Source organism: Coregonus lavaretus (genome assembly GCF_964263955.1).
Source record: "Coregonus lavaretus genome assembly, contig: HAP1_SCAFFOLD_514, whole genome shotgun sequence".
Classification (NCBI taxonomy): Eukaryota; Metazoa; Chordata; class Actinopteri; order Salmoniformes; family Salmonidae; genus Coregonus; species Coregonus lavaretus.
The window spans coordinates 197,042-214,892 of record NW_028156187.1 but is presented as its reverse complement, the minus strand read 5'-3'; the positions used below and the strand labels follow the sequence as shown (position 1 = coordinate 214,892).

The window sequence follows — 17,851 nt, the reverse complement described above, 5'->3', positions numbered from 1 at the left end:
GGCGTTAGTTGTTTCTGCAACTTGTCTAGAAAGTCAGCACTTCTTCATTGTAGCAGTACACATGTCCTTGAGCAGTTTAACAAAGAGGCGTGTGTGTGTGAGTCACAAGTCTGTCTCAGCCTACCCCCTAACGGTTCCTCACATTAATCACAACTTGTTATGTTAAACAATCTATATCAGTACAGCACAAACCTATTATGTTTAATCATTAATGTATTATTTTTAAGCTAGGCATCACATCTAATTATAAGAAAATAGATCCCCACAATACATCTCAATCATGCAAATATGTTAAATCCCTTCACATTTGATCATATTTGTATTTGTCCAAGTTCTGGTGCTGCTAATAATAAACTTGGTGGGGTTGTAGCCAACACATGAAATACCACTCACTGATGTCTAGGCACAATACATGTCATGATTGAATAAATACGCCTTAAAAACAAGCTATTTTCCCTAGATGTATGAATCAATTATATTAGAATTCATGTCACTAGGGTCTATGGCAGTTTACCAGGCAGTTGACCCCCTCCCTCCCGTTTCCTGCCTTTCTCCTCCAAAAGCTGCTCACTGACCGAAGAAGAGTCTATCCCGGAAGTAGGCGGATGCAGTCGCTAGTTAGCTAGCTCGGCTAGCTACTTCACTTCAAAATACTGATAAAATATGTCGATATGCCATTTCTGATACGGTTGTGATTGGCATAGACATTCGCCCGTCTGTCAAAAAACATTATGTAATTCTAACGAGCTAGACGCGAAGAGGCACAAAACAACATTGGTAACTTAGCTTGTTTAGCTAACGTTAGCTAGCTAGCAAGTTAGCTGTAATATTTTCACGACAACTGAGCCGACCCCGTTCTGAGGTGACAGTGGGTTTCAGTGGCAATTTCTACAAACCCCAAAGTCTCCTGAAGAACTGTTGGGTCGATTCACAATGGATGAGGTGAGAAAGCGCACGTCTAGTAACAAACGTTCGCTAGGTAGCTAGCTAACGCCATGGTTTGTTGTCATACCAAATGTTAGTGGTTAGTTATCGTATAATATCAAGGCAAGCTGTCAGTTGACTCCTAAGTTATTGTTTCATCTAATGATCGTTATACTCCAGTACAGTAGGTCATGTTAGTAAATGTCATGCAGTGTAACGTAATCTTTAGTTGTCTGTCAGATTCATATTATAGGCCGCAGATTTATCCCCTGACTAAAGACCACGTGACCTGGCCAGGAGCACTCTGGGCCCTGTGGAGCGTTTCCTGATCAGATCAATACTTTTGACCAGGGCCCATAGGACTGAAGGATTGCACTAAATAGGCATTCGGGACGCATACATTGTCAGGGTAAAACTCATGGCCGTAGTAGTATAATAATGCATTGTCAGGGTAAAACTCATGGTCGTAGTAGTATAATAATACATTGTAGTTTAAATCAGACATGATCCCTCTAATGTTTAATTATTGTATCTGTGGCAGATAGTCTAGCGGTTACGAGCATTGGGACAGTAACTGAAAGGTCACTGGTTTGAATCCCCTAGCCGACTAGGTGAAAAATCTGCCGATGTGCCCTTGAGCAAGGACCTTAACCCTAATTGCTCCTGTATATCACTCTGGATTAGAGTGTCTGCTAAATTACTAAAATGTAATGTAAAAATGTATTTTAGGACGGTGATGGCAGACCCAGCCTGTCTATCTCCTGTCCCACTCGACCTAAACCCAGACGGTCACCAGATCCTGGCAGGAACCAGAGAACACTGCAGGGTCCCAAGCTGCTTAAAGTTGACTGGGATTCTCTTTTTAGTAAGTTGGAATTGTTGGAATGTTTGGAATTGGAATGTTTGGGACAGAATGGTGATCTAAAAGAACATGACTTATCGTTGAATTATTTATGTTCATCATCTAACCCAGTGTTTCTCAATCCTGGTCCTGGGTACCCAGAGGGGTGCACGTTTGAGTTTTTGCCCTAGCACTCAAACACTTAATTCAACTCATCATCAACCCGTGATTTGAATCAGGTGTTTTAGTGCTAGGGCAAAAAAAAAAAAAAGATGTGCACCCCTTTGGGTCCTTGGGACCAGTATTGAGAAACACTGATCTAACCCATATGTGTTGTTAACAACACAGTATCATTCTGTGTTTTTGAGTTAATTTATTTCCACCAATAAAACTGTTATAACCCATTAGTGCTATCATTCACACAGGAGAGAGACAACCTCCATCAGGAGTAGCTAAACAGCACCAGGAGAATCAGCAGAAACCCAATACATTTCACACCTGTCCAGTGTGTGGAAGACACTGCCAAAAGTTATCCATACTCCAGATCCACATGAGAATCCACACAGGAGAGAAGCCGTACCCCTGCCCCGACTGTGGCAAGAAGTTCGCTCACCTGGGAGCCATGAGACGACACCACCTCACACACACTGGAGAGAAGCCTTACTCCTGCTCAGTGTGTGGGAAGAGTTTCACCCAATCAGGTCATCTGAAAGAGCACCAGCAGTCTCACTCCGGAGAGAAACACCACTGTCTGATCTGTCAGAAACAGTACATCAGAGCAGAAGATCTGAAGATACACCACAGAGTTCACACAGGAGAAAGGCCCTACCGCTGTGCCGAGTGTGGCAAGAGCTACATCAGGTCAAAGAATCTCCGGGCTCACAAGCTGACTCACCAGAGGACACAAGGTGGGGGTGGTGGAGGTGAGGTGGAGAGGGCAGCTACTATCCAGGGTGAATAGGAAGGGAATGTATTAATAATAAACAATGCATAAAGGACTGGGGGCTGGGGGTGTCCCGAACACATAGTGAGCCTAGACCTGGGTTAATAAGAGCTTTTAATGGAGAATTGAGAATTGAGAATGCTTGTTAGTCCAGGACTAGACCCGTTGAGAATGCTTGTTAGTCCAGGACTAGACCCGTTGAGAATGCTTGTTAGTCCAGGACTAGACCCGTTGAGAATGCTTGTTAGTCCAGGACTAGACCCGTTGAGAATGCTTGTTAGTCCAGGACTAGGCTCATTGAGAATGCTTGTTAGTCCAGGACTAGGCTCATTGAGAATGCTTGTTAGTCCAGGACTAGACCCGTTGAGAATGCTTGTTAGTCCAGGACTAGGCTCATTGAGAATGCTTGTTAGTCCAGGACTAGGCCTATTGAGAATGCTTGTTAGTCCAGGACTAGACCCGTTGAGAATGCTTGTTAGTCCAGGACTAGGCCCGTTGAGAATGCTTGTTAGTCCAGGACTAGGCTCATTGAGAATGCTTGTTAGTCCAGGACTAGGCCCGTTGAGAATGCTTGTTAGTCCAGGACTAGGCCCGTTGAGAATGCTTGTTAGTCCAGGACTAGACCTGTTGAGAATGCTTGTTAGTCCAGGACTAGACCCGTTGAGAATGCTTGTTAGTCCAGGACTAGACCAGTTGAGAGTGCTTGTTAGTCCAGGACTAGACCCGTTGAGAATGCTTGTTAGTCCAGGACTAGGCCCGTTGAGAATGCTGGTTAGTCCAGGACTAGACCCGTTGAGAATGCTTGTTAGTCCAGGACTAGACCCATTGAGAATGCTTGTTAGTCCAGGACTAGACCCGTTGAGAATGCTTGTTAGTCCAGGACTAGACCCATTGAGAATGCTTGTTAGTCCAGGACTAGACCCGTTGAGAATGCTTGTTAGTCCAGGACTAGACCCATTGAGAATGCTTGTTAGTCCAGGACTAGGCCTATTCTGTGTCCGGGAAACTGTCCCCAGGAGGTTTTCCTGACCACATGGCCCGATCTGATGATGATTAGGTAAAAACTAAAGAGACCTATCCATCAATAGCTGTGTCATAGTTGAATAAATGAACAAAGGAATGCTTTGTCTTTCTCTCTGCCTGCCAGTGAAAGTGAAGGAGGAGAAAGAAGAGGAGGTTGCTGAAGGAGAGGAAGTCGGCTGGCGTTTCCCTGATCTCAGTAAGTAGAGGCAGAATGGTGACACTTCTTCAATCAGTTGTGTCGATGATGCGTTCCAACTGACACACTATTCCCTTTGACCAGTGGGGAATAGGGTACCATTTGACCAATGGGGAATAGGGTACCATTTGACCAGTGGGGAATAGGGTACCATTTGACCAGTGGGGAATAGGGTACCATTTGACCAGTGGGGAATAGGGTACCATTTGACCAGTGGGGAATAGGGTACCATTTGACCAGTGGGGAATAGGGTACCATTTGACCAGTGGGGAATAGGGTACCATTTGACCAGTGGGGAATAGGGTACCATTTGACCAGTGGGGAATAGGGTACCATTTGACCAGTGGGGAATAGGGTACCATTTGACCAGTGGGGAATAGGGTACCATTTGACCAGTGGGGAATAGGGTACCATTTGACCAGTGGGGAATAGGGTACCATTTGACCAGTGGGGAATAGGGTACCATTTGACCAGTGGGGAATAGGGTACCATTTGACCAGTGGGGAATAGGGTACCATTTGACCAGTGGGGAATAGGGTACCATTTGACCAGTGGGGAATAGGGTACCATTTGACCAGTGGGGAATAGGGTACCATTTAGGACACAACCCACCCAATTATTTTACTCACAAATGATCTCCACAGTAGAGTCCGTAATACCAACCTATCTCCACAGGAGAGAGTCCTGTCCATGGCTCCGGTAGTGTCATTATAACCAGTAATACCAACCTATCTCCACAGGAGAGAGTCCTGTCCATGGCTCTGGTAGTGTCATTATATATAACCAGTAATACCAACCTATCTCCACAGGAGAGAGTCCTGTCCATGGCTCCGGTAGTGTCTTTATAACCAGTAATACCAACCTATCTCCACAGGAGAGAGTCCTGTCCATGGCTCTGGTAGTGTCATTATAACCAGTAATACCAACCTATCTCCACAGGAGAGAGTCCTGTCCATGGCTCTGGTAGTGTCATTATAACCAGTAATACCAACCTATCTCCACAGGAGAGAGTCCTGTCCATGGCTCTGGTAGTGTCATTATAACCAGTAATACCAACCTATCTCCACAGGAGAGAGTCCTGTCCATGGCTCTGGTAGTGTCATTATAACCAGTAATACCAACCTATCTCCACAGGAGAGAGTCCTGTCCATGGCTCTGGTAGTGTCATTATATATAACCAGTAATACCAACCTATCTCCACAGGAGAGAGTCCTGTCCATGGCTCTGGTAGTGTCATTATATATAACCAGTAATACCAACCTATCTCCACAGGAGAGAGTCCTGTCCATGGCTCTGGTAGTGTCATTATATATAACCAGTAATACCAACCTATCTCCACAGGAGAGAGTCCTGTCCATGGCTCTGGTAGTGTCATTATAACCAGTAATACCAACCTATCTCCACAGGAGAGAGTCCTGTCCATGGCTCTGGTAGTGTCATTATAACCAGTAATACCAACCTATCTCCACAGGAGAGAGTCCTGTCCATGGCTCTGGTAGTGTCATTATATATAACCAGTAATACCAACCTATCTCCACAGGAGAGAGTCCTGTCCATGGCTCTGGTAGTGTCATTATATATAACCAGTAATACCAACCTATCTCCACAGGAGAGAGTCCTGTCCATGGCTCCGGTAGTGTCATTATAACCAGTAATACCAACCTATCTCCACAGGAGAGAGTCCTGTCCATGGCTCTGGTAGTGTCATTATAACCAGTAATACCAACCTATCTCCACAGGAGAGAGTCCTGTCCATGGCTCTGGTAGTGTCATTATATATAACCAGTAATACCAACCTATCTCCACAGGAGAGAGTCCTGTCCATGGCTCTGGTAGTGTCATTATATATAACCAGTAATACCAACCTATCTCCACAGGAGAGAGTCCTGTCCATGGCTCCGGTAGTGTCATTATAACCAGTAATACCAACCTATCTCCACAGGAGAGAGTCCTGTCCATGGCTCTGGTAGTGTCATTATAACCAGTAATACCAACCTATCTCCACAGGAGAGAGTCCTGTCCATGGCTCTGGTAGTGTCATTATAACCAGTAATACCAACCTATCTCCACAGGAGAGAGTCCTGTCCATGGCTCTGGTAGTGAAGGAAGTCCCCCTACATCACACATCAACAAGGTGGGAGAAAATGACGATGAACATTTCATATGATAAAAAATAAGAAAGGTGCTCCACCTTCAAAGCTGATGTTTTAGTTTTCAGGTCTTGAAAGGATGGAATAGAAGTCTTTCTTGTATTGCGTTTATAAATAGAGTTCTAACGTGGTTAATGATGATGTTGTGTTTTCACTGTAGGATCCTGGTGACCAATCCAGCACCAAAGCTATAGCGTCCCAGGGTCCTGATCCAAACCATGAGGAGGACAGCACTCAAACACCTGGGATGAACGCTCATATTGTAGAAGAGGAAGAGGAGGAGGAAGTTGGTGGTTTCATCAATTCTGAAGGAGAAGAATTTGGCTGGGATTCTGTTCAACATAGTAAGGGGAGGCAGAACGCTGACTGTTCTTTAGTTGACTGGGAGTCTGTTCAACATAGTAAGTGGAGGCAGAACGCTGATTGTTCTTTAGTTGACTGGGTTTCTGTTCAACATAGTAAGTGGAGGCAGAACGTTGACTGGGTTTCTGTTCAACATAGTAAGTGGAGGCAGAACGCTGACTGTTCTTTAGTTGACTGGGCGTCTGTTCAACATAGTAAGTGGAGGCAGAACGCTGATTGTTCTTTAGTTGACTGGGGGTCTGTTCAACATAGTAAGTGGAAGCAGAACGCTGACTGTTCTTTAGTTGACTGGGATCCTGTTCAACATAGTAAGTGGAGGCAGAACGCTGACTGTTCTTTAGTTGACTGGGGTTCTGTTCAACATAGTAAGTGGAGGCAGAACGCTGACTGTTCTTTAGTTGACTGGGATTCTGTTCAACATAGTAAGTGGAGGCAGAACGTTGACTGGGTTTCTGTTCAACATAGTAAGTGGAGGCAGAACGCTGACTGTTCTTTAGTTGACTGGGGGTCTGTTCAACATAGTAAGTGGAGGCAGAACGTTGACTGGATTTCTGTTCAACATAGTAGGTGGAGGCAGAACGCTGACTGTTCTTTAGTTGACTGGGGTTCTGTTCAACATAGTAAGTGGAGGCAGAACGCTGACTTCTTTAGTTGACTGGGGTTCTGTTCAACATAGTAAGTGGAGGCAGAACGCTGACTGTTCTTTAGTTGACTGGGGTTCTGTTCAACATAGTAAGTGGAGGCAGAACGCTGACTGTTCTTTAGTTGACTGGGGTTCTGTTCAATATAGTAAGTGGAGGCAGAATGCTGACTGTTCTTTAGTTGACTGGGGTTCTGTTCAACATAGTAAGTGAAGGCAGAACGCTGACTGTTCTTTAGTTGACTGAGGTCTGTTCAACATAGTAAGTGGAGGCAGAACGCTGACTGTTCTTTAGTTGACTGGGATTCTGTTCAACATAGTAAGTGGAGGCAGAACGCTGACTGTTCTTCGGTTGACTGGGGTTCTGTTCAACATAGTAAGTGGAGGCAGAACGCTGACTGGGTTCTGTTCAACATAGTAAGTGGAGGCAGAACGCTGACTGGGTTCTGTTCAACATAGTAAGTGGAGGCAGAACGCTGACTGGGGGTCTGTTCAACATAGTAAGTGGAGGCAGAACGCTGACTGTTCTTTAGTTGACTGGGCGTCTGTTCAACATAGTAAGTGGAGGCAGAACGCTGATTGTTCTTTAGTTGACTGGGGGTCTGTTCAACATAGTAAGTGGAGGCAGAACGCTGACTGTTCTTTAGTTGACTGGGGTTCTGTTCAACATAGTAAGTGGAGGCAGAATGCTGACTGTTCTTTAGTTGACTGGGGTTCTGTTCAACATAGTAAGTGAAGGCAGAACGCTGACTGTTCTTTAGTTGACTGAGGTCTGTTCAACATAGTAAGTGGAGGCAGAACGCTGACTGTTCTTTAGTTGACTGGGATTCTGTTCAACATAGTAAGTGGAGGCAGAACGCTGACTGTTCTTCGGTTGACTGGGGTTCTGTTCAACATAGTAAGTGGAGGCAGAACGCTGACTGGGTTCTGTTCAACATAGTAAGTGGAGGCAGAACGCTGACTGGGTTCTGTTCAACATAGTAAGTGGAGGCAGAACGCTGACTGGGGGTCTGTTCAACATAGTAAGTGGAGGCAGAACGCTGACTGTTCTTTAGTTGACTGGGCGTCTGTTCAACATAGTAAGTGGAGGCAGAACGCTGATTGTTCTTTAGTTGACTGGGGGTCTGTTCAACATAGTAAGTGGAAGCAGAACGCTGACTGTTCTTTAGTTGACTGGGATCCTGTTCAACATAGTAAGTGGAGGCAGAACGCTGACTGTTCTTTAGTTGACTGGGGTTCTGTTCAACATAGTAAGTGGAGGCAGAACGCTGACTGTTCTTTAGTTGACTGGGATTCTGTTCAACATAGTAAGTGGAGGCAGAACGTTGACTGGGTTTCTGTTCAACATAGTAAGTGGAGGCAGAACGCTGACTGTTCTTTAGTTGACTGGGGGTCTGTTCAACATAGTAAGTGGAGGCAGAACGTTGACTGGATTTCTGTTCAACATAGTAGGTGGAGGCAGAACGCTGACTGTTCTTTAGTTGACTGGGGTTCTGTTCAACATAGTAAGTGGAGGCAGAACGCTGACTTCTTTAGTTGACTGGGGTTCTGTTCAACATAGTAAGTGGAGGCAGAACGCTGACTGTTCTTTAGTTGACTGGGGTTCTGTTCAATATAGTAAGTGGAGGCAGAATGCTGACTGTTCTTTAGTTGACTGGGGTTCTGTTCAACATAGTAAGTGAAGGCAGAACGCTGACTGTTCTTTAGTTGACTGAGGTCTGTTCAACATAGTAAGTGGAGGCAGAACGCTGACTGTTCTTTAGTTGACTGGGATTCTGTTCAACATAGTAAGTGGAGGCAGAACGCTGACTGTTCTTCGGTTGACTGGGGTTCTGTTCAACATAGTAGGTGGAGGCAGAACGCTGACTGTTCTTTAGTTGACTGGGGGTCTGTTCAACATAGTAAGTGGAGGCAGAACGCTGACTGTTCTTTAGTTGACTGGGATTCTGTTCAACATAGTAAGTGGAGGCAGAACGCTGACTGTTCTTCGGTTGACTGGGGTTCTGTTCAACATAGTAAGTGGAGGCAGAACGCTGACTGTTCTTTAGTTGACTGGGGGTCTGTTCAACATAGTAAGTGGAGGCAGAACGTTGACTGGATTTCTGTTCAACATAGTAGGTGGAGGCAGAACGCTGACTGTTCTTTAGTTGACTGGGGTTCTGTTCAACATAGTAAGTGGAGGCAGAACGCTGACTTCTTTAGTTGACTGGGGTTCTGTTCAACATAGTAAGTGGAGGCAGAACGCTGACTGTTCTTTAGTTGACTGGGGTTCTGTTCAACATAGTAAGTGGAGGCAGAACGCTGACTGTTCTTTAGTTGACTGGGGTTCTGTTCAATATAGTAAGTGGAGGCAGAATGCTGACTGTTCTTTAGTTGACTGGGGTTCTGTTCAACATAGTAAGTGAAGGCAGAACGCTGACTGTTCTTTAGTTGACTGAGGTCTGTTCAACATAGTAAGTGGAGGCAGAACGCTGACTGTTCTTTAGTTGACTGGGATTCTGTTCAACATAGTAAGTGGAGGCAGAACGCTGACTGTTCTTCGGTTGACTGGGGTTCTGTTCAACATAGTAAGTGGAGGCAGAACGCTGACTGGGTTCTGTTCAACATAGTAAGTGGAGGCAGAACGCTGACTGGGTTCTGTTCAACATAGTAAGTGGAGGCAGAACGCTGACTGGGGGTCTGTTCAACATAGTAAGTGGAGGCAGAACGCTGACTGTTCTTTAGTTGACTGGGCGTCTGTTCAACATAGTAAGTGGAGGCAGAACGCTGATTGTTCTTTAGTTGACTGGGGGTCTGTTCAACATAGTAAGTGGAGGCAGAACGCTGACTGTTCTTTAGTTGACTGGGGTTCTGTTCAACATAGTAAGTGGAGGCAGAATGCTGACTGTTCTTTAGTTGACTGGGGTTCTGTTCAACATAGTAAGTGAAGGCAGAACGCTGACTGTTCTTTAGTTGACTGAGGTCTGTTCAACATAGTAAGTGGAGGCAGAACGCTGACTGTTCTTTAGTTGACTGGGATTCTGTTCAACATAGTAAGTGGAGGCAGAACGCTGACTGTTCTTCGGTTGACTGGGGTTCTGTTCAACATAGTAAGTGGAGGCAGAACGCTGACTGGGTTCTGTTCAACATAGTAAGTGGAGGCAGAACGCTGACTGGGTTCTGTTCAACATAGTAAGTGGAGGCAGAACGCTGACTGGGGGTCTGTTCAACATAGTAAGTGGAGGCAGAACGCTGACTGTTCTTTAGTTGACTGGGCGTCTGTTCAACATAGTAAGTGGAGGCAGAACGCTGATTGTTCTTTAGTTGACTGGGGGTCTGTTCAACATAGTAAGTGGAAGCAGAACGCTGACTGTTCTTTAGTTGACTGGGGTTCTGTTCAACATAGTAAGTGGAGGCAGAACGCTGACTGTTCTTTAGTTGACTGGGATTCTGTTCAACATAGTAAGTGGAGGCAGAACGTTGACTGGGTTTCTGTTCAACATAGTAAGTGGAGGCAGAACGCTGACTGTTCTTTAGTTGACTGGGGGTCTGTTCAACATAGTAAGTGGAGGCAGAACGTTGACTGGATTTCTGTTCAACATAGTAGGTGGAGGCAGAACGCTGACTGTTCTTTAGTTGACTGGGGTTCTGTTCAACATAGTAAGTGGAGGCAGAACGCTGACTTCTTTAGTTGACTGGGGTTCTGTTCAACATAGTAAGTGGAGGCAGAACGCTGACTGTTCTTTAGTTGACTGGGGTTCTGTTCAATATAGTAAGTGGAGGCAGAATGCTGACTGTTCTTTAGTTGACTGGGGTTCTGTTCAACATAGTAAGTGAAGGCAGAACGCTGACTGTTCTTTAGTTGACTGAGGTCTGTTCAACATAGTAAGTGGAGGCAGAACGCTGACTGTTCTTTAGTTGACTGGGATTCTGTTCAACATAGTAAGTGGAGGCAGAACGCTGACTGTTCTTCGGTTGACTGGGGTTCTGTTCAACATAGTAAGTGGAGGCAGAACGCTGACTGGGTTCTGTTCAACATAGTAAGTGGAGGCAGAACGCTGACTGGGTTCTGTTCAACATAGTAAGTGGAGGCAGAACGCTGACTGGGGGTCTGTTCAACATAGTAAGTGGAGGCAGAACGCTGACTGTTCTTTAGTTGACTGGGCGTCTGTTCAACATAGTAAGTGGAGGCAGAACGCTGATTGTTCTTTAGTTGACTGGGGGTCTGTTCAACATAGTAAGTGGAGGCAGAACGCTGACTGTTCTTTAGTTGACTGGGGTTCTGTTCAACATAGTAAGTGGAGGCAGAATGCTGACTGTTCTTTAGTTGACTGGGGTTCTGTTCAACATAGTAAGTGAAGGCAGAACGCTGACTGTTCTTTAGTTGACTGAGGTCTGTTCAACATAGTAAGTGGAGGCAGAACGCTGACTGTTCTTTAGTTGACTGGGATTCTGTTCAACATAGTAAGTGGAGGCAGAACGCTGACTGTTCTTCGGTTGACTGGGGTTCTGTTCAACATAGTAAGTGGAGGCAGAACGCTGACTGGGTTCTGTTCAACATAGTAAGTGGAGGCAGAACGCTGACTGGGTTCTGTTCAACATAGTAAGTGGAGGCAGAACGCTGACTGGGGGTCTGTTCAACATAGTAAGTGGAGGCAGAACGCTGACTGTTCTTTAGTTGACTGGGTTTCTGTTCAACATAGTAAGTGGAGGCAGAACGTTGACTTGGTTTCTGTTCAACATAGTAAGTGGAGGCAGAACGCTGACTGTTCTTTAGTTGACTGGGGGTCTGTTCAACATAGTAAGTGGAGGCAGAACGCTGACTGTTCTTTAGTTGACTGGGGTCTGTTCAACATAGTAAGTGGAGGCAGAACGCTGACTGTTCTTTAGTTGACTGGGGGTCTGTTCAACATAGTAAGTGGAAGCAGAACGCTGACTGTTCTTTAGTTGACTGGGATCCTGTTCAACATAGTAAGTGGAGGCAGAACGCTGACTGTTCTTTAGTTGACTGGGGTTCTGTTCAACATAGTAAGTGGAGGCAGAACGCTGACTGTTCTTTAGTTGACTGGGATTCTGTTCAACATAGTAAGTGGAGGCAGAACGTTGACTGGGTTTCTGTTCAACATAGTAAGTGGAGGCAGAACGCTGACTGTTCTTTAGTTGACTGGGGGTCTGTTCAACATAGTAAGTGGAGGCAGAACGTTGACTGGATTTCTGTTCAACATAGTAGGTGGAGGCAGAACGCTGACTGTTCTTTAGTTGACTGGGGTTCTGTTCAACATAGTAAGTGGAGGCAGAACGCTGACTTCTTTAGTTGACTGGGGTTCTGTTCAACATAGTAAGTGGAGGCAGAACGCTGACTGTTCTTTAGTTGACTGGGGTTCTGTTCAACATAGTAAGTGGAGGCAGAATGCTGACTGTTCTTTAGTTGACTGGGGTTCTGTTCAACATAGTAAGTGAAGGCAGAACGCTGACTGTTCTTTAGTTGACTGAGGTCTGTTCAACATAGTAAGTGGAGGCAGAACGCTGACTGTTCTTTAGTTGACTGGGATTCTGTTCAACATAGTAAGTGGAGGCAGAACGCTGACTGTTCTTCGGTTGACTGGGGTTCTGTTCAACATAGTAAGTGGAGGCAGAACGCTGACTGGGTTCTGTTCAACATAGTAAGTGGAGGCAGAACGCTGACTGGGTTCTGTTCAACATAGTAAGTGGAGGCAGAACGCTGACTGGGGGTCTGTTCAACATAGTAAGTGGAGGCAGAACGCTGACTGTTCTTTAGGTGACTGGGGGTCTGTTCAACATAGTAAGTGGAGGCAGAACGCTGACAGTTTTTTAGTTGACTGGAGTTCTGTTCAACATAGTAAGTGGAGGCAGAACGCTGACTGTTCTTTAGTTGACTGGGGGTCTGTTCAACATAGTAAGTGGAGGCAGAACGTTGACTAGAATTCTGTTCAACATAGTAAGTGGAGGCATAACGCTGACTGTTCTTTAGTTGACTGGGATTCTGTTCAACATAGTAAGTGGAGGCAGAACACTGACTGTTCTTTAGTTGATTGGGGTTCTGTTCAACATAGTAAGTGGAGGCAGAACGCTGACTGTTCTTTAGTTGACTGGGTTTCTGTTCAACATAGTAAGTGGAGGCAGAACGTTGACTTGGTTTCTGTTCAACATAGTAAGTGGAGGCAGAACGCTGACTGTTCTTTAGTTGACTGGGGTTCTGTTCAACATAGTAAGTGGAGGCAGAACGCTGACTGTTCTTTAGTTGACTGGGTTTCTGTTCAACATAGTAAGTGGAGGCAGAACGTTGACTTGGTTTCTGTTCAACATAGTAAGTGGAGGCAGAACGCTGACTGTTCTTTAGTTGACTGGGGGTCTGTTCAACATAGTAAGTGGAGGCAGAACGCTGACTGTTCTTTAGTTGACTGGGGTCTGTTCAACATAGTAAGTGGAGGCAGAACGCTGACTGTTCTTTAGTTGACTGGGGGTCTGTTCAACATAGTAAGTGGAGGCAGAACGCTGACTGTTCTTTAGTTGACTGGAATTCTGTTCAACATAGTAAGTGGAGGCAGAACCCTGACTGTTCTTTAGTTGACTGGGATTCTGTTAAACATAGTAAGTGGAGGCAGAACGCTGACTGTTCTTTGGTTGACTGGGATTTCTGTTCAACATAGGAAGTGGAGGCAGAACGCTGACTGTTCTTTAGTTGACTGGGATTTTCTGTTCAACATAGGAGGTGGAGGCAGAACGCTGACTGTTCTTTGGTTGACTGGGGTTCTGTTCAACATAGTAAGTGGAGGCAGAACGCTGACTGGGTTCTGTTCAACATAGTAAGTGGAGGCAGAACGGTGACTGTTCTTTAGGTGACTGGTGGTCTGTTCAACATAGTAAGTGGAGGCAGAACGGTGACTGGGGGTCTGTTCAACATAGTAAGTGGAGGCAGAACGGTGACTGGGGGTCTGTTCAACATAGTAAGTGGAGGCAGAACGGTGACTGTTCTTTAGGTGACTGGGGGTCTGTTCAACATAGTAAGTGGAGGCAGAACGGTGACTGGGGGTCTGTTCAACATAGTAAGTGGAGGCAGAACGGTGACTGTTCTTTAGGTGACTGGTGGTCTGTTCAACATAGTAAGTGGAGGCAGAACGGTGACTGGGGGTCTGTTCAACATAGTAAGTGGAGGCAGAACGGTGACTGGGGGACTGTTCAACATAGTAAGTGGAGGCAGAACGTTGACTGGTGGTCTGTTCAACATAGTAAGTGGAGGCAGAACGGTGACTGGGGGTCTGTTCAACATAGTAAGTGGAGGCAGAACGCTGACTGTTCTCTAGGTGACTGGGGGTCTGTTCAACATAGTAAGTGGAGGCAGAACGGTGACTGGGGGACTGTTCAACATAGTAAGTGGAGGCAGAACGTTGACTGGTGGTCTGTTCAACATAGTAAGTGGAGGCAGAACGGTGACTGGGGGTCTGTTCAACATAGTAAGTGGAGGCAGAACGCTGACTGTTCTCTAGGTGACTGGGGGTCTGTTCAACATAGTAAGTGGAGGCAGAACGGTGACTGGGGGTCTGTTCAACATAGTAAGTGGAGGCAGAACGCTGACTGTTCTCTAGGTGACTGGGGGTCTGTTCAACATAGTAAGTGGAGGCAGAACGCTGACTGTTCTCTAGGTGACTGGGGGTCTGTTCAATATAGTAAGTGGAGGCAGAACGCTGATCTAAAATACCCAGTATGTGTCCCAAATGGCATTCTATTTCCTATACAGTGACCAGGGTCCTGGACAAAATGAATGCACTTCATAGGGAATAAGGTACCATTTGGGATACAGACCATGAATTAATGTCGACTTGCTTGCCTCAATACCTAACCCACTCTGTTATTCACACAGGAGAAAGCCCCAACTGTGGCTTAGACAGCGAAGAGAGTCCCCCTACATCAGAACATCCTGAACACCAGGAGAATCAGAAAACTAAGATATCCCACTGCTGCTCAGTGTGTGGCAGAGAATGCTATAAGCTCTCAGTACTACAGATCCACATGAGAATCCACACGGGAGAGAAGCCGTACCCCTGCCCCGACTGTGGCAAGAAGTTCGCTCACCAGGGAGCCATGAGACGACATCTCCTCACACACACTGGAGAGAAGCCTTACTCCTGCTCTGTGTGTGGGAAGAGTTTCACCCAATCAGGACATCTGAGGGAGCACCAGCAGTCTCACAGTGGAGAGAAGCCTCACCTGTGTCTGGTCTGTGGGAGAGGGTTCTCTAGAGCGTCAGACCTCAGGATACACCACAGAGTTCATACAGGGGAGAGGCCATACAGCTGTGATTACTGTGGGAAGAGATACGTCCGCTCTCAGAAGCTACGGGCTCACCAACGGACACACCACAGTGACAGGACACCCGTTGATGCTGGAGAGGAGATGGGCGATGGAGTGAAGAACCAGGAGGCTTTGACAATAACACATGATAAGCCTAGTGTTCCTATAGGGGATGTTAGTGAGCTGGACAAAAACAATGATACACTTCATCATCAGACAGGAGAACAATAGACTGAGAACCATTGAATAGACAGAGATCTAAATTCCACCTAACAATAGAAACAGAACCATTGGAATAGACAGAGATCTAAATTCCACCTAACAATAGAATGAGAACCATTGGAATAGACAGAGATCTAAATTCCACCTAACAATAGAATGAGAACCATTGGAATAGACAGAGATCTAAATTCCACCTAACAATAGAATCAGAACCATTGGAATAGACAGATCTAAATTCCACCTAACAATAGAATGAGAACCATTGGAATAGATATAGATCTAAATTCCACCTAACAATAGAATGAGAACCATTGGAATAGACAGAGATCTAAATTCCACCTAAATGATTTACAGAATTCTGACGCAGGACACAGGCTGCTTGGGAGGAGACAGATGCTGGGTGAAGTTTCCCACAAGCACAGATCTAGGATCAGCTTCCCCTGCCCGAATCCTAACCTTAACCATTAGTGGGGGAAATGCAAAGCTGACCCAAGATCCAGCATCTAGGGGCAACTTCACCCTACTCTGTTGGGGGAAAGAATGGGGAGGCTTTATCAGTTAGTGTTGACAGTAGCACTATGAGTGATGTTAGCAGGGTGTACAAACACAACTATTAACCTCATGATGAAGAACTATAGGCTCGGTTGGAACAGTTACAATGGACATGGTTCTAAATTCCACTTGAAGAAAGCACACAGTTCTGACCGAGAGATGAAATGATCAGTGCCGTTGTGAGTTTGTTATTGAACTTGAACCAGGAAGTACACCCAATATGTCCGCTAGACAGTTCCCGAAGGAGCGGTGTTCTAAATTGGAATCGTGGAATACTTGTTCTCAGTCCACCCCATCCAGTGTGAGGAACCCAGTTGAAATGATTGTTTAATAGGTTATGTAATAATGATGTTCTTTTATTGTGTATCATCCAAATAAATGTTCAATCCCATGACATTTGAGCACAGAGAGCGAGCTGTGGCTCCGTCCATGCTATCATTCAGGTCATTATGCTGCCATAAGCTAGTAAGCAAGGTGTGTCATGATGAGTGAATACATAAGCTAAAGAAACTGCCTCTAACTTCATCTATGGATCTATAAAAACAGTTTCTGTTTACAGTGCCATTTTATGCATGCTCTTTTCATACTACCGAGCCAAGCTGATGGATATCAAGGATACGGTTTTATTTGCTATGCTTAAAAGACGGGCTTGGTAAACGTGGGGCTTCATATGGCGTGCAGAAAATGTAACCGGGCTATATTGAAGTGTTTACTATGATTTCTGCAGGGGAACTGTCAGTATACTCAGTTGAACTGTTGGCGATAATAGTCGCCCTCCAGTGGGTGGAGGACGAACAACCTGTTAGAATGATAGTATGCTCAGATTCTCTGTCTTGAATAGTTTATCATCTGGTAAATCTAATAGTAGTGACCTACTATTGGAGGTATTAATGTTATTATGGAGAATTGAGAGAATGGGTGTAGTAGTGAGATTTTTATTTAACATTTTACCTCCTTTTTCTCCCCAATTTCGTGATTATGATCTTGTCTCATCGCTGCAACTCCCCAACTGGCTCGGGAGAGGCGAAGGTCTCCAAGCCGCGCTTCTTAACACCCGCTCACTTAACCCGGAAGCCAGCTGCACCAATGTGTCGGAGGAAACACTGTACAACTGACGACCGAAGTCAGCCTGCAGGCGCCCAGCCCGCCACAAGGAGTCGCTAGAGCGCGATGAGCCAAGTAAAGCCCCCCCCCCCCCCCCCCCCCCCCCCCCCGGCCAATCCCTCCCCTAACCCGGACGACGCTGGGCCAATTATGCGCCGCCCTGTGGGACTCCCGGTCGCGGCCGGTTGTGACACAGCCTGAGATCGAACCCCAGGCTGTAGTGATGCAGTGCCTTAGACCGCTGCGGCACTCGGGAGGCCAGTAGTGAGATTATGCTGGGTCCTAGCACATTCGGGTGTGGAAGGGAATGAAATTGTAGACCAGTTCGCCAAAAGAGCTTTGAAACTAGATATAATTTATATTAATGTTCCACTGGGTAGAGGTGAGGCCAAATGTAAGATCAGAGCCATTTTGATAGATGTGTGGCAGAAGAGATGGGACTCTGAGCACAAGGGCCGGCATTTATATGCCCTCCAAAGAAAGGTCGGTGGACCAAGATTCAAAGGTCAGATTATGAAGGAAGAGGTGGTGTTTGCTCGATTGCGCTTAGGACGTTACATCTGGTTGGCAAGCATGTGAATGGTCAATGAAACGGTGGAGC

General features: G+C 45.8%; 1 protein-coding gene across 4 annotated transcripts; it reads left to right on the top strand.

Annotated features, from left to right (window-relative positions):
* The first annotated feature begins 581 nt into the window (after positions 1-581).
* Positions 582-16,547, top strand: LOC311126667 (uncharacterized protein). 4 transcript variants are annotated; one of them, XM_084200658.1, is made up of 7 exons: positions 582-942; positions 1,654-1,789; positions 2,191-2,688; positions 3,856-3,927; positions 6,000-6,061; positions 6,238-6,421; positions 14,942-16,547. In XM_084200658.1, exons 1-7 carry the CDS (start codon positions 934-936, stop codon positions 15,601-15,603), a joined length of 1,623 nt encoding a protein of 540 aa, XP_084056784.1. In that variant the 5' UTR covers positions 582-933; the 3' UTR covers positions 15,604-16,547. The 4 variants fall into 4 exon arrangements, with proteins under 4 accessions (XP_084056784.1, XP_084056782.1, XP_084056785.1 ...); XM_084200656.1 differs by having other exon boundaries at positions 6,238-6,478; XM_084200659.1 differs by having other exon boundaries at positions 583-942; positions 2,191-2,673.
* The last annotated feature ends 1,304 nt before the right edge of the window (positions 16,548-17,851 follow it).

What these genes read in the sequence shown, in the direction of transcription:
- LOC311126667 (XM_084200656.1), top strand. An exon ending in TGACTGGGATTCTCTTTTTA is followed by an intron (nt 1,790 to 2,190) that starts GTAAGTTGGAAT and finishes TCATTCACACAG; the next exon opens with GAGAGAGACAACCTCCATCA. An exon ending in CTGGCGTTTCCCTGATCTCA is followed by an intron (nt 3,928 to 5,999) that starts GTAAGTAGAGGC and finishes CTATCTCCACAG; the next exon opens with GAGAGAGTCCTGTCCATGGC.